The sequence below is a fragment of the Priapulus caudatus genome, unplaced genomic scaffold (genome assembly GCF_000485595.1).
Source record: "Priapulus caudatus unplaced genomic scaffold, Priapulus_caudatus-5.0.1 Scaffold682, whole genome shotgun sequence".
Lineage (NCBI taxonomy): Eukaryota > Metazoa > Priapulida > Priapulimorpha > Priapulimorphida > Priapulidae > Priapulus > Priapulus caudatus.
In genome coordinates this window covers 94,864-116,521 of record NW_014577743.1, presented here as the reverse complement: position 1 = coordinate 116,521, position 21,658 = coordinate 94,864, and the positions used below count along the sequence as shown (strand labels likewise).

The following is a 21,658-nucleotide window of genomic DNA, read 5'->3' as shown; positions in this document are numbered from 1 at the left end:
AGAAAAATTCATGGTGTATCATTGTACAATAACATCAGGGCTGCTATTCAATAATGATACCACTCCTATAACATGGTCGTAACACAGCCAGTGCACAGAGTGAAACAATCGCCGCCCCATAGCGGCCAAAGGTAAACGCTTGAAAACATTCGTCCCGAACGTGTCACTCAAACTGCCGATGCAGATGCCCCTTCCCACATCAGGATAATACCACTGCCACAATGCAGCACCTATTTTTAAAGTGGCGCGCGCAGCTCCGACGGGATCCAGGCCAAATGCAATCCAACAGGCCGCCGGAAGTCGCCGTCGAACAAAAACATTAGAAAATTTCTATGATTTGCATGTTGGTTGGTGGACAAATTTAGATGTTTAAGCTGAATATGCACAAATGTGTCAAAGACAATGTTCGAGAATTAGTATATGGCAATCATCCCAAAAATTCATGATAAAATACCCGTGAACTTAGTTAGCTAAACAGCCGTAGATGATCTGAAAGTACGTAAATGCCGGCCGCACTATTTCGTATCACATATTTATCAAATTCTCACTAAATAATGGTTCATTTTTTATATCTTTGCAGCTTTTATAAGTACACACCAGATTACCATAGGACAGGAGTAACGGGCCTCTGCTGCTAAAACTTATAGTAAAACAAGCCGTAAGAAAGTCTACGGAAAATCAGCTTTGTGCCAGTGGTTTAGATCTGCAGCCCAGAGCGAGAGCGCCATCTGTCGCTGGGTTTGCGTTTCACTTTGGTAGTCTAAAGCTTCGAATGGACTAGTCTAGTACACTATAGCCCGCGTACAGTTCCTGCATCATGCGCCTGCGGCAACTGCTACGGCGGGCTATAGTTACTAGAGGCTACGACATGAAGAGCTAATTTGCGGTTTACCTATCAATAGTACATAAAAGAATAAGTACAAACGTGCAATGTTAAAAATAATCTCATAATTCATAAGCATAATTCATAATCAAATAAATCATTTTTGCCATGACTATTATGTTGCCGCTTGAAAGTTCGACGGGAAGGCTACCGTTTAAGTTTAACTTAAGCTATTTTTGCGTGTATGTTTTCCAATAATGTGCGCCATAAAGCCGCACAATGCGCATCAAACGCTAAATTTCTTCCAGTACTAGACTAGCAAATAACTTCGTGCTCATGCATAATCATACTACACCTCTATGGCAAAATAACTCTAGTTACCTCCCATTTGACTGCGCGTTCCAACAAGCAACAGAGCCTTGCGAAATCAGGGTAATCAGCGCCAACGCTAAATTGTGTCAAACAACATAACAAAGCGAAGTGGCTGACGGACGCCTCACATGTTTTATCTTTTGCTGCGCCCGCACCGCTGGTACCGCGGCACGCTGCACGGTGTTGCTTGGGAGTTGCTAGGGCAAACGGGTCACACAACATCGGAGCTATTTTCAAAATCGCAGTGGCTGGAGGTACGCCAAGCCGTCGGGTCGTTTCACACCCCTTTTTTGCGTTAGCGGTTAGGGTTAGCGGTTAGCGATTAGGTTAGGGTTAGGTTAGGGTTATGGTTAGGGTTTAGGTTTTAGGGTTAGCGGTTAGGTTCTTGCTCATCTAAACTTGCTCAAAATCGTGAATTTAATTTTCCAACGGCGTTGATTCCAAATGCTGGCGCCACCGCCGCCCATCTTTGTCTCGTTAAGTATGCGAAAGCCAGATGACTGGCGGCTACCCGTAGCCTCGAGACATAAGATACGGCTGGCGTACCGTAGCCACGGCCTTCAAAATACCTTTTATAGACAACGGCCCGCAGATGAAATGGAGGAAAACTAGAGTTTATTTTTGCCATAAGGTAGTTATATTATGCATGACACGACAGTATTATGCTAGTCTAGTACTGAAAGAAAATTAGCGTCTTGGATGCGCATTGTGCGCCTTTAATGATATATGGACCAAGCGAAGTTGGGTACTAACCCTCACACTCACAGACATGCGCGCTTAGCCGACAGGGCCGTCATCCCTAGTACGGTAATGCGCGATTCACCCTAGCGGCGAGTTATCGGAACTAAAACCATGCTTACAAGCTACCATTTGATAAAACATGAATTTTACATTTTACCCTACCACCCTAACCCTAACCCTCAACCCTAACCCTAATCTAACCCTAACCCTAACCCTCTACCCTAACCCTAACCCTAACCCCTAAACCCTAATCGCCGCATTGCGTAACATAGGGATGGACGCCTGTCGCCTAGCCGCCATTCTCACTCACAGGGATTACAGGCAGACCAACCTGGAAGCTGAAAACTGGAAGATACGGCCAACGAACCTTTTGCAGAAAAACTTGTTTGGGCTTTCCTTTGCGCTTTACTACGCCGTTCCAACTTGTCTTCTTGCTGATTGAATATTCTTTTGTGTTGATGTTTTCCTTTTTTGCTTATTCCTTGCCATCTACCTGAACAGACCATAGTTTATGAAAGTCAAATCACAAAAACGATATAGCGGTTTACATTTAAAATCGCCAAATGGGCTGCCTTTGCATTTTTGCGTTGCCCTATATTAATGTGAGCGGCGCTGTAATCGCTTGGCTCTGGGCGCCAGGGCCGAAAGTGCATCCCTCGACACAAGATCCCCTCGCAGAATCAGCGTTTCCTAGCATCTAGCATCTTACTCTTGTCTTAGGCTAAATAATACTTAAAATAATAATATAGTTAATCTACCTGGCATTTCTAAATATTACCTCCTTTATGAGACAGCGTATTGGTGCTAGTATCACTACCTTTTAACATTTCTATATCAGTGTTTGCCATTATACATAGTCACCCGTATCATAGTGTATTGCATTATTACATTATTATTGCATAGGGTAGTGCATTATTTATTTACCAGTCCTGCCGGTATAGCCTATACTATGGGCCTATATACTATAGACTAGTAGCAGATCTTCTCTTCTATATCTATGATACTGGCTATGCCTATAGCTATACGTCGGACGACTTACGTTATCACACGACATAGTGATAGTAGGGCACTCGGTTCAAGGATAGAGAACATGGGTCCCAATAAAACCAATGTCATTTACATCAATATAAATATAATATTATATCAATATAATAGGTTAGGGTTATGGTTAGGTTATTGTTAGGGTTAGAGGTTAGAATTAGTGCTTAGGGTTAGGCACATTGGTTTTATTGGGACCCATGTTCTCTATTCCTTGGGCGCGACTCTTATTGCATTGTTGGTTTACATTATTGTATCTACACACGACACAGAACAGTCCCTCAGCTCCAGTATTCAGTAACTTGAAGCCTCGTGTGAGTCGTGACCACAGCCACGTGGGGGCAGAGTTACAGTTAGTAATAGTAATTAGTATTACTATTAGTATTAGTAAAAACTGAGAATAATATCCTATGAACGCGGCACTGTTACACATTCACGAAAACTACCCGTTTATTACACTTGAACTTCCACTGTTGTGTCACTGTATATCAACTGGCTTTCACAAAAACTGATGTAGAACTAGCCGCTCCCGCCATTCGCCGTTGCAGGTGTGCTGCGTCGCTAATAGTAATACACTGTCACTGACTACTTTATATATACCGGTATCAGTGTATTAGCGACACAGCACACCCGCAACGACGAGTGGCAGGAACGGCTAGTTCTACATCTGTTTTTGTGAAAGCAAGTCCTATGGAGCAATCCTAGTTTGGGTCTCCGGCCCTGATTTTCGCAAATGTGGGGGTAGAGACTTCGGCAGGGCTCTTCTGCAAGGTCTTGCCTATAATTCACATCTACCAAGAAATATGTTCTTTGGCTTTTTTCACAGGAAGGAGGAACAAAACGGTGCTACAAACCTGTTTTTGCGTATTTTTCACGATTCCCAAGTTCACTTATTTAACGTCATATCACTTATATTCACAGTTACACTGCTACAACTCCTTATTCTATGTTGGCAGTTGCGCGCATCATTTATGCACTTATAAGTACTTACACTGCACGTATACTGCCACAAGGCGCTATGCCTTTTTGTAAATTTTACATTCATTGATTTAAAAAAAACGAGAGGTGTTTTGTGATAACTCATGTTAGATTCAGAATGCGATTGTTGCATGCCACTTGAATGCTTCTATTTATATTGTTTGAAACTATAATGTGTCCAACTGTGTTGTTTATGCCTGCCAACACATAACTTATGCAATACCAATGGTACGAGAGCCAATCTGTGTTTCAGTAAAAACAGCTAGCATGACCTAACATCACCTGTTTGAGGTAGCCCTGCAAAATCTGCAGTAACTTCTAAAACTTTTTTTATGTTTCCCATAAACAAGAGCTGCTAAAATGATCCCACATAGAAGAGTGTCCTGCCATGAACTTACAATTGAAATCTTAGGTTAGCTGTTACAGTTGGCATGTCATTAATGGATTCTTGTGTAATTATTATATTTATATTCGTTTATGAACCAGGTGGCGCCACTGGGTTTATTGGATCTGCCCTGCGCAAAACTTTACTAAATAAAGGTTACAATGTAATCGGTATTTCTCGGACACCAGGAAAGGGATCAATGATGTCATGGGTAACTTAAAAAATGTATTGCTTTCATTCAGCATATTATTGCATATAGTTTTATTGCAAACGTGATTGCTATGCCATCCTATAGTCGCTTCTTATGTTCAGTGACAGTCCAAAGAACTGTAGTTCATTGCATTCGGCTAAATTCCACCACCGACTGTTCCACTTATGAATGTTTTAGGATGATATAGTACAACAGGGATTGCCACCGTGCAAAGCAGTCATAAATCTCGCCGGGGAGAACTTGCTGAACCCAGCAAAGCGGTATTTATTTTTATATCACAAAACTACAATGATATAAACATAGAGACTATATTTATAGCAAAGATAGTATATCGTCTCAGACTTACATTAACCTATGGTTACATTGCAAAACAGTACACTAATTTATAAAAAATGTCGAATGATCCATACTCCATTTTATGGATTTAGCTCATGAAAATCGTATGAGTATCATATATGGTAATGTAGTGACTGAACAATCCTGCTTTTCCTGATTATTATGGTAACATTATATGGAACCAGAAGTTGACAAGTATATATTTATATATAAATCACTATGCCTTGTTAAAAAAATGGCAGATTTTTTTCTGGAGATTTAGTCATATTATGTAATTCAAGGTGGAATGCTGATTACGTAAAGAGCCTGTATGATAGCAGAATAGAAACAACACGAACACTTGCAACGGCAATAAACCAAGCAGAAGAGAAACCAAGTGTTTTCGTATGTGGCTCAGCTGTAGGTATGTCACATGCTTCTTCTCACAGCATAATTTTATCTTAAAAGCAAGCAAAAAATTCAAAATGTCGGATGTCTCAGTCAGATTATTCAATCATTTGAACTCATGCAGGGAATCGATCACATTGTTTGCATATGACCTGGCCCTCTTGATTTCTAATAGGTTACTATCCACCCAGCGTCACCACTAGGTACACCGAAGCTAGTCCTGGCGGCGAAGGAGATTTTATGGCAGAGCTTTGCAAAAATTGGGAAGCTGCTGGAAAATTACAGGATGAGTCTGGAGTAAGACATGTCATTATTAGAACAGGTATTAAAATTACTGCTGGTGCAACAACTGTGTTCCAAGTGTAAAAAAGTCAACAACACTAAATTTAAAGTTGATTAACAGCAACCCACCTATAATATGGATTGTTTGTAGCATCAGCACTCCATCATAACAGGATCTTGAGAATCGACTGTTATCGTCGAGTACTGACAGTTTTATAGATGCCCTCGTGATAGCAATAAAACTGACCAGGCCTTCTTTCCAGGTGTAGTGTTGGGAAGGAATGGAGGAATGATCCAAAGTGCATTCCTGCCGTTTTTCCTGGGACTCGGCGGAAGAGTGGCCTCGGGAGAACAGTTCCTGCCCTGGATTCACATCGACGACATCGTCGGCATATTTGTTCATGCCGTGGAGAACGATCACGCAAACGGCGTTTTCAATGGCGTTGCGCCGGAGTGCTGCACAAACGCGGAATTCACGCGAGCGTTCGCCTCCGCGATGAGACGACCCGCCTTCTTCCCCGTCCCCGAATTCCTGCTCAACTTCGTCTTCGGCGAAGAGCGGGCAAAAGTGATGACGCGCGGTCAGTGTGTGGTGCCGCAGCGCGTTCTGGAGACTGGTTACGTTTACAAGTTTGCCGATATCCGCTCGGCGTGTGACCAATGTGCTCATCTCGCATAGACGACTTTAGCGGGAATGTCAGTCGAGATTACCAATATGGATCGATTGTCGGTTTTGTAAACAGTTTCCACAAGAGTCACTTTTAAAAAAACGAATAGTGTATATGGCTGTAATATAGTGTAAAAATTTGAAGACTGAGATTGATATATTTATATTAAAGGGATCGTTTACTCTAGGTTCTAGGGTTATTTTTAGTTAATTTAGGTTAAAATTATGCTACATAAAAAGTTTCATGGTTCAATCACCATTAGAAATATTATTAAAATATGTTTTAAAACTAACGACTACAGTTTGATTACAATGACGGTGGCGCCACTCGAAGCGCACGATCTGATAAGTTGCGCAAAACGACTTTTCAGCCAAGGGCTACAGACCGAGGGTGTTTCTTATTTATTAATTTAAAAGCAAAAGGATTGTAATATCTTATAAACGACATATAGTTTCAGTTATATTATGGATAAATTTGTCCTAAAATGTACATCGTTCAGTTAAATAGCATTTAGGTATAAATATAATTGCACCTTTGTCATTAGCCCTCTGTCTGTAACGTGCAAAATAAATTGGCAAATGCGCAACTTTTTCAGGGTGGCAGCACGCACGGTCGCGGGTGTCAATGGCGCCGTTCAAATTTCGTAGCGTTGATGTATAATTAATTATAACAATTAAATTAGGTATCTGGTAACAAGTACGTGTGGGTATAGACGATTTGTTATACAGTAAGTACAGTTGTATGCAGTAAAATCCTAGAGTCTACTATCCCTTTAATGCTGCATTAGTGCAGTGAAGAAGTTTATTACCGGGTACGTGTTTATTTTTCAATTATCCTACATACATGTGTATGATGTTTTGGTGCATGAGAAATGCACAAAGCAGGTTAGCTAAATTTATTACTGATTGGATCATGTCCCAGTTATGAATTTTTGTGTGAAATCATAATTTATTATGAAATATGTGCTCAAGATTTTTTTTTATTGTTTTACAATCTATATGCACTTGATTATCATAACAAATATACAGTCGAATAAAAGCATAGCTGCTATTTATTTTAAACAGTTAATAAGATATTTCACTGACACTCCACAGCGCCAACAATGAGAAACAAGTGCTCTTATCACACACAGGTATAGCAGGGTACACACCTATTGAACATTCACATCGTCAACACACATCCACATGATTTCATATTCAAGGAAAATTGGAAGCAAGAGTTCATAGATCCACAGACAAGCACATCATTACTGATATTAACTGCAATAAGCAAACTGGTGTCTATTTTACTCATTGAAACTAACTCGTTTTGCAATGTGCAGCCATACAGGCGTGACTACACTGGTGCAAATGATATTAGGATTAGCCACAGCTGACACACTCTGCCCATGGGCAGTGTCGCGACTACGTCTAGTCACGAAATTATTGTCAATCAATATATACATGCATGTTCAAATTTTTAGATTATATAAAGACAAAAATTCAACACAAGTTACTTCATATATAATACAAATGTCAGTGTACTACGAAATCTGGACAACCGCCATACTCTCATTTCTTTACATATACGTATGCAGCTTGCCAATTAGAGGCCTCCAAAAATATACGGCCTTTTTTATACCACACCTCTTCAAACCAGAACTGTGCAACGCCTAAAATATCGCTATACAATCCCCTAAATGTAAATAATGGAGCAGCGAAAACAAGACATTATGACAGCGGTATGCCACCTTTCCCTTGAGACGACCGGTGCATCTCACCAGAGCATATAGTGACACGCCGGTTGCAACGGATCTAGGAATAGATGAGCAGCTGCCTACCAAGCTCCTAACGAGAATGACGGATATTGCGAGCGAGTCGCTCGTTGGCACTTACGGCCAAAGTGATTCTAATCACTTGCAGAGGGTGGAGTCATCGTAAACATTCGATTTCGAGCATAATTATCTCACGTAAGCGTGCAATTTTGCATGTTTAAATATATATCATGGTGTTCAGGGTGAACTCACATCACACCAACCTTGCCATTTTATACAACTTTTTATATACCTATGAATATTCAGATAGCTTGCTCAAGGTTGATTTATTATCTAAAGATGTGTCCTGGCATTATGAACATTTTCTAAACAAGACTATAGCATGGTGAAACTAAATATCACTGTCCGAGGTATGCTCATTTAATACTTCTTCATACTACTGCAGGCCTCTTATCAGTAAGGTTATTACCAATTATTTTTTCTTTGCTTTTTGTTGGTCTGTGATAGTTGATTTGTTTTGAAGTACTATTCTAACGTATTTTTAATGGCGCTATAACACGTGTAGGCTTTTACGTAGTTTTTTGCTACGTATTTACACAGGCACCAGCTAAAAACATACTGACAGTAACCAATGAGTGAAAGCAATGACTGCTATTCATGGGAACACTTTGAAATTTTTTGCACTTCAATTAGAGCCGTGATTGGATTATGACATGACATGACATGTCCATGACAAGCCAGGTGACTGGCTTAATATCCCCCAAGCAGAAATTACTATGATACACATGCTGCCATTGCCCAGTATGTACATGACATTTTGACAGCGTCTTCTGCATGGGAAAGAAACAAATCGGCCTCCACTCAAGAGCGGCGACGGCCTCCGTGATGCAGACGTTATGTCCGCCATGCCACCACCTGCCAGTGAACAACCATTCAATCACCAACTTGCAACACCATTTATCAACATGCGACTGTATAGTGTCTCGTAACAACAGGTCGTCAAGTACGTAAAACCTCAATGGGACACAACGTAGGGTCAGCTGAGGACGCGTCATGCAGGCTGCACACCCACAATGTGCGATCAACCTCTCGCGCTGACAGGATGTAATAGTAAAGACAAATTAATGCATTTCTCACACCGGAAGTTGCTCTTCGGAAGCCAGCAGGTGTCGTTACTGCCACACACTGGTCGGAAAGTTGTTAACCTCGCTTTGTTCATTTATCTCGACGCCTCCATGGCTGTAGTTCAATCTGAGGCGCATGCGCAGGAGTTGCTGTGGAGACAAAAACCGCCCATGAGTGTTCCTCACGCGATAACAAAATATTCGTTTGATGCAACAGTACTGGCAACATTCTATCTTTCCATGGAGCCAGAGCAATACCTCTGCAATTTCAAGCAAAATCCATCATCACGTTGACTGATTCCATCCATCAGTAGCGTTAATACAGCCTAACACTGTTTAGACTGCCTGCTTTTCTCCCCACCGACCCTTTCCCAAGTTACCTAATTGTTCTCCCACGTACCTTTGTAGGGTTGTTGATTCTCATAATTTGAGTGATCTGTCCCGAACTGTTAGGTGGAATCGTACTCCCTGAAGGTGACATCATCTGAAGCTGGAATGTCTGCAGAAAACAAACAGTAGAATTTCGTAAATTCAGGCCTTTAGCATGACATTGTTTGCACGTTGTACCATTTAGAGCAGTGGTGAGAGGTGGAACAGTGCAGGGTATGTATGATCAGAAATTTAAACCAATTAGATGGAATAATGATGCTGTGTATAAGGAAATAAACTGTGCAATCGATGTGTAACCTGTGTAAATGATGAAATGATAAAATCCCGTGCTTTGCACTAAGCCAATTTTTAACTCGTTTAGGCTGAAAACATTCAAAAGAAATATACTAAAATAATCTGAAAGATATTGATAAGGCATTTGTACAAAGATAATATTGCCGGGCATTGCATTCAGGCAACCATATATCCAATGACACAATGCATCTTAAGCATTCATCCAGTGACCGGAGCAGGCCTGGTATAGAATGCTTCCGATTGCACACTGCCCTTGCTATTACCTTTGGAACGGCAGCCTGGAACATAAAGTTGTCCATCGACTGTGATGAAGAGTTGTTAGCAGCTAGAGATATGGTTAACTGGTCACCATTCCGCTCAAAGCTGAAGTCAACTTTCAAGCCATTCTTCTCGAATACGGTGATTAATGGTATGTCTGAAACAAAAGAATCATTTTGCAATCGATTGCAAAAGACAAGCGATTTATAAATGACAATAGATAACATTTTGTGGAACACTATGGTGTAATGAAACCGAATATTCAACACGAAATATATTAAAAATTTACTCCGTTTTGGATTTAAGATTTGTGTCCCTAAGATTCCTAAATCCAAAAATGTGTAAACATGGGCCATTGATATCGTAAAATATCATGAACAAGAAACCGTTCATCTTCATAGGGTCTAACTATAAGCAACTCTGCATATTTCATGGTAACAGCTGTTTTTTAAGTCAACTGAACAAGCTTTTTAATAAACAAAACAAGAGAGAAAAAACTCTGGAATAGCATGGTGGAAAAGGGTCAATGACACCTAGATCTCTTTCTCTACCAGCATACAAGTGAAAGAGCCATGTTAACCTATCACAAGGTGTGGAAATTCTACAATAGCGACAAAACCTTGTACTTACCTGACTTTAGAAGAGCTGGAGCAATGATGGGCTGTGATGTAAAAAGACTATCCAGGACGTTATTTACTGGCGCAGGTGCTATAGGTGGCTGCGTGCCTATTGATAGAATACAATCGCATCTATAAGCTCCACTAGCTTGCTCAATTTCTGGCGTGGTTTGCGTAAAATGATTCAACCACCGTAACAGGAACAAGGCATTAGATCGTCCTATCCATTTCTGATGTAGATAGATGAGTTAGCAGACGAGAATGCCAAACACTCACCTAATGACGTTGGCATGGTGCTAGTGTCTGTAGGTAAGCCTAGGTCGAGCAGATCTAGGAGGTTATTTTCCGGAGGTCTGCTGGGCTGGGGTGCTGGTGCTGATAGGCCACCTAGGATGTCCAACAGCCCTGAACTCTGAAATAAACACATAAACACGTGTGTGAGATTCTTCCCACTCGCCCACACAGACCAAATGACAGGTAGATACTACTACAGGTACTTATCAAGCAGTCACCGTTATCGTAGATTGCCCATGTTTGCCTACCGAAATCACACCAGTCCCCATATCTACCCGTGTAAACAATATACAAGATGTAATAGGCTTTACCGAAACTCCTAGTTACTAGTCACACCCGTAACTCTGAACGTTCTACAGAAACACAGCGACGACCTTCAGTCCACCAGCATAGCTCGTTAATCGTGAAATACCATCACGTTAGCTAATTGGTGAGCATGACCGATTCTGCTTAGCACGAATCAAATCTCAGCGAGTTCCACGACAATGAACTTACAGACTGCTCCTGCTGCTGCTGTTGCTGTTGAGCTGGCTTTGCCTTGCTAACAGGCATGTCATCGGGCATCAGGTCCTCATCTGATCCGTTCGAGACACCGTTGTGTAAACTTGCAGAGCTCATGTTCTTCTTAATATCGCAGAGTGGCATGCGCTCCAGCACTCCAGCCCTACAACGTAGAATGCAGCCGTGATTTCAACTGGTCTCTACATAATCGAAGGTGCCATCTATCAAATGATTCAGCACATGCCAATATTGCTGGGTAAAGTAAAACCCGCGTATAAGGGTCACTCAAGGGAAATGCCAAGTCTTCTTACTAAACTGCCATCTGTTCACTGATGTAACTGATGTGTTCACTAACATATTTGATTGTATCGATTTCCATCTATGGTACAACCCTCTCGCGTCATCCTCTACTTTCTGCGATAGCAAGACGCTCAGCCGAACGATACAAACACACGCAATCCTTCCATGAAGAAGAACTCATGTAGCATGCGTTTGCTGTGTAGGTATAGGCTACGAGGAATTGGTTGCACCTCATTGTGTCGTATCTCCCGAACAGCGCATGGTACTCGACGGCCCGCTGCTGCAGCTCCATGTTCACGTGGCTCCCATATATCGACACGACGCTCTTAACTCGCCTGCATGCAGAATCAAAGGTTTCACTATGCCAGCAGCAACACAGTTCACTCATAAACCCATGTACGCAACAACAAATACAACACAGCATCATTTGCTCAGCTACGAACGCCAACTTCATGATTAGATACGCACGTAAGCATTACTGCAAGTGTGGGTAACTATGCATGCGTTGACGTGTGTTACTAGCTAGGAAACATGCAAACGTTAATAATAATTACAGCGACACTAATTGCGGCGATAACAACGGTTCGATTAACCAATGTAAACAGTCATGCTGACACTCGTTTTTTTTTCATTTAGGGAAGACATGTTCAGTTGCATGGCATTATTATTCCAAATCTCACAAACAACCCTCGATCACATTTGCTATTCCATCACCCGCGACCAGCGAGAAAGAAGATGCTCACGGCTCGGAATTCGGGAAGCGTGTGCTGAGCTTCATCAGCGCATTAATGGCATACTCCTTGGTGACAATATCTGACAGGTTACTCGCAAGGACTCGCTCCAACACGTTGACTACTTCATCTTCTGATACCTAGAAATGCGCAGAAATATACGATAAGTGTTAGATGGCCCACCCCCACACAGTAGCTTCATTTCCATCACATTATCAGGTATGTATGTTATATACATATATATATATATATATATATATCATTAACACTACCCTACCTTTAGAGGATCATCTGCTTCAGCATCTGGTTGCAGGAGAAGGTCTCCGTACTCTCCTATCGTCCAAGCTGCGACCTGCGGAGAGATATCAGTGCTACATCCGGGGCTCAATGCCAGGGAAACTGCCCGGTCTCAAATGACCACCACAAGAACTTGTGTCCGATTTTCACTTCAAATATTCATGTGAAGCAAACAAAAAATGCAGTCGCCAGTTAGCGTAATTCCTGTTCACACAAGTAGATAGGGAGTACTGCTAATAGAAAAGGTTCCATTTGCAACACACCTTGCAAGAACACAGTATCTTGGGAACAAACCTGAATGAGACAATGTGTCAAATAGATACCTGGACCGACTCTACGAGGAACAAATCCACAACACTACCGCATCTAGATTAGACTAGCTTAGTGCATAATACGATAAAGAAGCGAGGTAATCGATGAAGCTAACCTGAACGAGCGGTTGCTGGGAGATGTCTTCAGAGATGGCACGGAACAGCTGTTTCACCATGTAGGCGTGCAGCTCGTTGGAAGAAGGGATAAGATGCACAAGGTTGGAAACGACATCGCTCTGTACGTAGTTCCCAGCCTGAAAATCACAATGCACATGCGCACACGGTTTATGAATGACAGCAAGGATAGCGAGCTCGGCCTCAAATGATTGCTTAATTTGAGTAACTTGAAAAGCAGTGATCAAAATTAACATCTGTAGAAATTAACATTAGAGTCTGAAGTCAAAGGCTGGACATGTTACTGTCAGACTTCATGATTTGACATCTGAAATTGTACATGCGATTCTATGAAAGTTCTAGTAGACAAAACCAAAAAATCCCAAAGTCCAATAACTTCGACCTCATATCAACTATATGATATACATCAACTACAATACTGTTTCCCATCTTAAAATTTAATTTTGCTGCAATGTACAGCAGATAACACGATAATTATGACGTTGTGACGGGTTACTTAGACTTGTTTCCAGCCGAGGGTTCCTCTTTTTTAGGAAGGGAGTAAAGTGGACTCTCAAGTTAACTTCTATCCTGTCTTTAGTGATTAGTCAGTTATTAGACCATGCCCACACAGATTCATCTCACACTGGTTAAGTCCATGTGTATGCCTATACCAACTATGAGCTTCGCCTACCTACTGACCCACATCTGAGATAAACAACATCAGTGCTCATAAGAGAAACTGAGATCCTTTATGGGTGGCGTGAATACAGGCTCAATTGTCTTAGTTCTTGACGAAAATAAATGTTTACCCCTAATTGATGATTATTTACGTACTGAACATTCATCGCAGACAGTTTAAGGTAATTAGTTTGGTGCATGACTTTGTGCAACACTTTCGGCTATCATGAAGTCACTTACAGTTGTTAGCACTTTCATCATGGTATCCATGTGCCACTTTCTCCCTGGAGCATATCTGAAACTCAATGCTGAATGATCAGATGTGATAACATTCCAAATACTCAAACGTGGCATACCCTTTCATCATTCATGTCAGCAGAACAACAGATATACATGTATGATACAGTCACAGCAGTTTTTAAGCATAACCGTGTGCTTAAAGTTATACATTTGCATATGATGGGTGGAACAGCTGTTTGCTTACACAGACATGCAATACATGAGCAAACTGGCAAATTCTAGAGTATAGGATGATAACATATTTGCTTGAATACGAAAACATTTTATCAACACTATAAATAAACATCTATGACCATTCAATTCTTTACAACTTGCATTATCGTTTTGAAATGCCATTTTCTAACCATTTCTAAACGAAGCATAAATGAATAACCAAAGTGCAATTCATATTTCAATACCATTACCATAATATCAAATCAAACAAATCAAGTCAACGTCATGTCGACTACAGAATGGGCAAAAAAGTGAGCTTTTGCTTACCTCTCCGCTGCGCTAAACATCTTCGAAGCACAGATCGGTTTAAACTCTGGATCAGTCTTCTCGAGAAATGCCAAAAGTTCCTTCATCATTGTTCTCACGTTGTTCGTGTTGATGAGAACAAAGCACAACTCCATGGCACGCCTGAATCGTTGTGTAATCATGTGATTAATAACCGAGATAAAAACTCTGAATATCTCTAAACATAAGCAACTTGTCTAATATTCCCAACTAGTAAAAATTGAAATGATGTCTTAATATTAAATTTCATGTTCACGGATGCATTATTCCAACAAATTGCTTAAACCAATTATATTTAACTCAGAAACACTGCATAGCATAATTCATGTGTAATTATAAATGCATGATTGTAAAATAATTAATTTAATAAATTGTTAGTAAACAAAATAAATAATAACAAATTAAAAACTAAAAGTAATGTAATAATAATTTAGCAATTAACATTAATATAAAATAAAAATAAATTATTATTAGCAATTAAAAATAAATCATTTTTTAATAATCTTAGCATCGTGACACTAGATTCCTGTCGTGGAGGAGTAAGAATATCTTGATAGCAAACCTTCTGATGGAGACGTCTGGATCTTTCAGACACTCGACGATCGTGCTTCGATGCCGCTGAACAGCCTGTGTATCCGCGTGAACCGTACGCAGCAGCGTGTTCAGTGCCACATAGCGGATGTTCTTGTCAGTGTTCAGCAGGAACCGCCCAAGGATGTTCACTGCAAGCACCTGCGAGCGCAAGCACGAACAATACGTGGCGGCGAGTTACAAATGAGGACAATGGGAACTAGCAGGAATGACCTTCTTAGAAACCATGGTTCCTCATTCATCCAGTCATATCTGTTCAATAACCGTTTCACCTAGCCATTTACTAAAATATTGCAGTTTTCGTGTTTTTTGTTTCCTTTACTATAAGAAATAGCAGCCCCTGCATCATTCCGGGACTAGTGCCATTTAAGCATGACTGCCTTATTTTTGTAGATTTTATTACAGGTTATATAGCAGAAATGAAAACTCAAAGTTCAAAATCATGACTGGCTAGATTTTTAGAATTGTTTCAAGACTGATTCCCTTCCATGCTGAGATTACTTTCTATATTCACCCAACCTTGTTGTCAGCGACTGTTTTCATGCCGCTATTTGCCGCTTTTTTAAAGCACTTAAGAAGTGCAAACAGGTGTCATAATAGAGAATAGATGCTGCAATGTTAGAAAAAACGTTGCTCTGAGATACAGTGGTTTTTTCGCACTTACCCTCAGACCACTCTCCGACTTGATGTCCATGATTGTGAGTACTGTCTCATACAAAATGGCATTGCCAACGTTTTTACTAGTCTCTGTATTTGTAGCAACCTAGAATTACAGAGGGGTCTGTGAATTTACTGTGAAACAGTTACACACAAACTATTTCATTTTAATTCTCCAGCACCGAGTAAATTTATACACACATTTTCTATATCAGTTCCGCTAAATAAAGGTCTGCTTAAAAACAATTACAGCGTAGGTTTACGCAGGGTTATAGAAGACTTAATGCAGGATTAAGCACAATTATACGTACCTGCGCAAGGATGTCATTCATCGATTCACTGGCTTCACTATCATTTTTACCCAAAATCCTCAGCAGCCTCAGAATTTTCACCTGAAAAAACATTTCAGACAGTTTTAATGATACGTGAGAAAATTTCATTCGTGAAAAATTTCTGATAATTCCAACGGCAACTGGGAAATTGTATGCAAGAAAAAAAACCCAGACAATTTACAACTGTGAGTACAGTATTTTCGTGTGTAAAACATTTCGCAGACGATTACAACCGCAAGCAGCATTAATGACCGGATTTTTCGCAAAGACTCGCATGTCTCAATGAGCTGCACTTCAAATTGCTGCTACATTCCCCCCCTTTCAAAGTCAGAGCGAGCACGCAATCGACAACACGCAACGTCAACGTCGCGCTCGCAGCGTGTGGTGGTCGGCGAGACTACTGGCAGGGCCTGAAATTAGCACCGGCCCACCGGCATATACCGGCGAATTATTTGGAGGGCCAGTGACATTGCCAAAATACCGGCCCTCCGAGCCGGTGGTGTCGGCCGTGTTAGCGAGTACCTACATTTTTATTTATAGCTTTAATGAGCAAATAGCCTACATTAATATTATACCTAAAGGATATCACGCCATAATATATCAACATTTTACAAATTTGAAATCGAGAATGCAGGCGTGAAACATGACATTGACAAAACCACTTCGGACAGCATTCACGATCTGCATTATAGTCTGTTTAACAGCTACTACGCGATGCCGCACACTACAACATTTTTCGGACAAGCAAGAGTCAGTGAAACAGCCTTAACTTTATTTTAGAAAAAAAACACATTTGCGGGCTGGTAAAAAAACTGGAAAAATCTGAATTTCATGCCCTGACTGGGCAACTTCACAGCTTAGTTCCCTCACCTGCAGAAAAGGGTCGCTGACTCCCGACACATCATGCTCCGGCGAGTATCCCGCCATGATCAGATTCTTCAGGATTCGCACCAAGTTCGGAACCAACTAGGAAACAACAACAAAAGGTGTGGGAAGCCAGTGACGATGAGTACCGGTTGTGCAAAATTCAGTCGCCTGACCACAGCGACAATTGGTAAAATTCTTAATTTACTTGAGCCAAATATAAAATCGATGTTGCTGATTACACTGAAATAAAAGTTTAGGTATGTAGCTAACCCTTTTTTGTGTAAAAACGATTAATTTGCTAAATTTCTAAAGCACAGCATTAATTATTTTTATAGGGTCACTGAAATCTCTCATGATACAGAATAAACAAGCGTATTCTTCCACCAACACCGACCAGCGGGACCAAAGATAAAATCCACCATAAAAAAAAAGAAATTTGAAGACCACTGTACTACAAACCCTGGGGTGGGAGTATCCTAATTTTTTTAAGGGAAGCCGTTCAAAATTTATGGTCACCAGGAATATCTTGGGTGAGGGTGGGTCAACAACACAAAAAAGCCGATCACTTTGTTTTCCAGACATTGTGTAATGCCCTGTCATTCAACTTACCTTTTTGAAGTGAGCCAGGGTGTCTGGACTCAATTCACACATGATTGTTATGAGAACCACTGCAGTCATTAGCACACCTGTGAATCAAGTGATTACCTGATTAGAGGCATGATCGTTTGGAAGACTCCACTTAACGCAAGTTGTCACTCACCTGCACCGCATAGGTTAGCTTTAGCATTTAGGGACTATCGTCGTATCGTTAGAAAAACATCTTGAGAAAAACATGTCAGGCGATCTGGCAATTAGTCTCTAATTGCAAATTTGAGTCAATTACACTTATCTCAAGCGGCCACATTACGCAGATAAACTATCAGTTCCGATTCAATTCATCAAGCTGTTAAAACACAGTATGACTGTGTTGGGATTCCAAAAGTAAACTCATTGGCGATTGGGGAGGGGGGATGTATAGGATGTCGCAAATAAACTTAAGATTTTAAGGCAAGTCAGACCCGACATGCGTCAACCTGAAGGAGAACCCTAGACTGATAGTACACAACTACCTGCAGAATAAGTATTAGCTACATATGGCTCATGAACTGCATAGTAATTAAATAGCACAACACGCAAAGAATATTAACAGGAGTAATATGATGTACAAGGAAGTATGGCTTAATAAAAGACAGAAAGTAACAAATAACCTCGCACAAGTTTACCTAGGGTTTCTTAACCGTGACTCAATAAAGTCTACCACAATGGCTGCGCTGTACATTAGACTCGCTCCATGACATATTGTTTGCATAGGCACACGTAAATGGAACCAGCTCTGCCAGCCACTATTCAGTCTGCGTGCATGTACTTTCATCAATACAATACTATTACTTTCTAAAAGTACCAGACTAGTCTAAACATCGCAATTACCTCACTCATTCAATTCAATTCAAACTGAAAATTCAACATTCAAATCGATATCCTAATAAAAATATTAGGCACAAGCACAACGAGATGTCATGGGTCCGAGAAAATACAGAACTATTCAGTGTTGAGGTACTCTATCCAGAGTTACATTCAATGAACATTAAGTAAGCTTAAGTACTCCCTATCAAAATCTGATTAGTTTTTTCAAAATCTTGCAACTTCGTGCAACAACGCGATCGCATCTCCTACCGTGGTTTTTCTCAGTCAGCAGGGACCTTGTGGCAGGAATGAAGATTTCCATGAGATCGGGAACTTTCCGGATGATGTGGAACGCGCAGAGAGCCGCCTGAAACGTACACATCGCAGCATTAGCATTACGCGGGTTTACGCGGGGCGCAGCGCTATCCGCCACCTTACACACAATTCAACCGTGTCGCAGTCATCTCAGTGGTTTTTTCTAAATGCAATGCATGCTGCATTTTCTGAGGCAAACGCTGTACCATTGATATTCTCGTATCGCATGGCAAAGGAAATGTTTCAACCCACATTGCTTCCTTATAGCTCTGCATAGCAGAGCAAGACTGAATGGCAGCACGATCGACGTAACACCATAAATTCTGACATGAGAAGATGCTAATAGTGTGTACTTACATCAAGTGTGCACACTTATTAAATGCAGGTAATACTCAAACACACTTGGCACGCAAATCTAGATGACGCTATCAGAGAAACTAACAACATGGTTACACCTCGTGGCAACACCAAAGGCAATGACAAAAAACTGGCCGGGGACTGACATTGATCGTATGATTGACACGTTGCCGGAACTCGCCTTTTTCTTGATGTATGCGTTGGATGACTTGAGCAACTTCTCCACCTCCCCAGCAAGGTCTCGACTCATCTCCGGCGAACAGATGCTTCCCAGAGTGCACAGCGCCAGCCCGACGACAAACTGTGTCTGATGGTTCATATCACTGTTGGAGAAATGTCAATACTGTCAAACCTGTGTTAGAACTTAGTTGTCACTCCTAATCCTATATAACAAACACAGGTCTGTCTATACAGAACAATTCTGGCAGTTTTGCACTCTCTCTATTATTACATTTTCCTTCTCTTATTACATTATCTATAGAGCAGACATGTTTATAAATTACACTTTTGGCAGTTCCTGTAAAAATTAGAATCTCTCAAATACATCGAAAAATCAATATGTGTAGACAAATTAGGTCTCCAATGTTAGCAGCCGTATTTACTAACTACTCCAGCATAAAAATTAGAAGGGGTCTGTGCTGTTATAAGCAATGTAATATCAAACAAACCCTATCTCGGCAAGTAGATAAAGGTAACAGTGTAGCGACAGGGTACAGGCCGTTGGCATCTTGTGAGATGCGAGAATCATTACTATTGATATGTAACCGTAACGTATTCAGTTTGACATGGAAATCGATGCACATTTTGGTGAAAATATTGTGCACGTGTTCTAAGACATGTTAGCCTTACTATAAAGTGTAAACACAGTGGTGTTACGCAAAGGAGTACCCGTAACTGTAAGTATCGTAAAAGTCGAGAATAGGATATAGAGTATGAGAATGGCTGGTAAAACCTGAAAAATTGTTGTTTTAAGTTTAAATGACCCTAATACATACATTACTGACTGTATTACATTAGGCACCGTCGTATTCAATGTTCACGCTAACCAACAAGTGCGCTCTGCAATTTCATACAACCGATCTCAAGATCACTTCTCCCGGCTGCATCGTCATTTACTGTAGCTGTCGCAACCCATCCCATCTCAATCACGCATCTGCACAAAATGCCGGTTCAAGAGGACTCCATCACAATAGCAACCGAACTACGCCACTTTGACCTTTGAACATGCACACGCCCACTAGATTTCACGAAAGGAGAATTCATTTCCTGTTCGTGTATGGCCCATCATTACTAAGGAATTACACAAAATTAAAATTCGCTAATTGACTGGCAGACCAGCCATTACAATGTGCATTCCCGCAGGGAATAATGACGAGATGAATAACTGCCTCAAGATGCAAGCTGAAATGATAATTTTTAAGGAACTCTATATGCATCTGGTACAATCGCTTCAACAACTTTCGCTATATACACCATAGACATAGTAGCACATGAAACACAAATCCTTGCTAATGCCTAATGGCAAACTGTAACCGATTTCAAAAGTAGTATCTAGAAGGTGTTCTAGATGAACTAGCTTAAATGGTGCCTGTTGTACTCCACATCACCGATAATGAGCGAACATAGCCGGAATGAAACGGTGAGGTTGGAAGCGGTGAAGTATCAACACAATAACTTTTAAATTCTTTTAGAAGAAGACAAGTGTTGCTTTCAGTTTAATATGAAGTTTTAGGGCACCACGGTAAGCTGGTGTGCCTTAAATTTTTAAGCTCTGTAAATCGAGAGCCACGGTAAGGATTAGGGTTATGATTACGGATTCAATTTGCAGCTTGGAATTCAAGCCCTGGGGTTTGGGACCCACGCACAGGCATACAAACATCTGCGGGGGCTGGACACATAGAGCGGGCAGACCTACGTACTCACTTCTTCAGGGAATTGGTGATGAGCAGGTGTACGTCAGTGCGCTCATCCAGCAGCAGCATCGCGCCGAGGTAGCCGATGCGCTTGTCTGTGAAGCGCGGTGACGCGATCAACTTCAGACACTCCAGCTGAAAAAACAATATGTTTATTACTCACTTAGTGAGAGAGAGAAAGGGAAGGAGGAAGGAAGCGAGGGAGAATGAGAGTGAGAGGGGGAGAGAGAGGGGGAGAGAGAGGGAGAGAGAGTAAACATGTGAGATCAAGACTGAGACAGAGAGACAGAAAGATGAGATGAGGAAGCAGGGGATAGAGAGGAAGGAGAGGGAGCAGAAAAGAGTGATCTAGAAGTGAAGGAAGAGCAACATGAGAGTAAACAAGAGAGAGAGAGAGAGAGAGAGAGAGAGAGAGAGAGAGAGAGAAAGAGAGAGAGAGAAAAAAAGAAAAGAAGACAGAGGTGAACGCGCGGATGATCGTAGTATTCCGTTTATATAG

At 41.1% G+C, this 21,658-nt stretch overlaps 2 protein-coding genes across 3 annotated transcripts in view; one reads left to right on the top strand and one right to left on the bottom strand.

Annotated features, from left to right (window-relative positions):
• The first annotated feature begins 4,461 nt into the window (after positions 1 to 4,461).
• On the top strand, positions 4,462 to 6,447 carry LOC106812755 (epimerase family protein SDR39U1-like). The gene is made up of 5 exons (XM_014816722.1): positions 4,462 to 4,562; positions 4,726 to 4,808; positions 5,166 to 5,287; positions 5,447 to 5,593; positions 5,817 to 6,447. Exons 1-5 carry the CDS (start codon positions 4,545 to 4,547, stop codon positions 6,230 to 6,232), a joined length of 786 nt encoding a protein of 261 aa, XP_014672208.1. The 5' UTR covers positions 4,462 to 4,544; the 3' UTR covers positions 6,233 to 6,447.
• An 800-nt stretch (positions 6,448 to 7,247) lies between these two features.
• Positions 7,248 to 21,658, bottom strand: part of LOC106812753 (AP-1 complex subunit gamma-1-like) — a 19,966-nt gene continuing 5,555 nt past the window's right edge. For both annotated transcript variants that reach the window (XM_014816720.1, XM_014816721.1), the window contains exons 3-22: positions 21,170 to 21,294; positions 19,428 to 19,569; positions 18,845 to 18,941; positions 17,741 to 17,817; positions 17,135 to 17,230; positions 16,244 to 16,324; positions 15,940 to 16,038; positions 15,247 to 15,416; positions 14,667 to 14,807; positions 14,127 to 14,181; positions 13,208 to 13,345; positions 12,761 to 12,835; positions 12,496 to 12,623; positions 11,983 to 12,087; positions 11,447 to 11,615; positions 10,934 to 11,069; positions 10,671 to 10,766; positions 10,046 to 10,197; positions 9,499 to 9,597; positions 7,248 to 9,248 (exon numbers count right to left, since the gene is read on the bottom strand). In XM_014816720.1, coding sequence (XP_014672206.1) covers positions 9,147 to 9,248; positions 9,499 to 9,597; positions 10,046 to 10,197; positions 10,671 to 10,766; positions 10,934 to 11,069; positions 11,447 to 11,615; positions 11,983 to 12,087; positions 12,496 to 12,623; positions 12,761 to 12,835; positions 13,208 to 13,345; positions 14,127 to 14,181; positions 14,667 to 14,807; positions 15,247 to 15,416; positions 15,940 to 16,038; positions 16,244 to 16,324; positions 17,135 to 17,230; positions 17,741 to 17,817; positions 18,845 to 18,941; positions 19,428 to 19,569; positions 21,170 to 21,294 — 2,283 coding nt within the window. In that variant the 3' untranslated portion in view covers positions 7,248 to 9,146. The remainder of the gene's footprint in view (positions 9,249 to 9,498; positions 9,598 to 10,045; positions 10,198 to 10,670; positions 10,767 to 10,933; positions 11,070 to 11,446; positions 11,616 to 11,982; positions 12,088 to 12,495; positions 12,624 to 12,760; positions 12,836 to 13,207; positions 13,346 to 14,126; positions 14,182 to 14,666; positions 14,808 to 15,246; positions 15,417 to 15,939; positions 16,039 to 16,243; positions 16,325 to 17,134; positions 17,231 to 17,740; positions 17,818 to 18,844; positions 18,942 to 19,427; positions 19,570 to 21,169; positions 21,295 to 21,658) is intronic.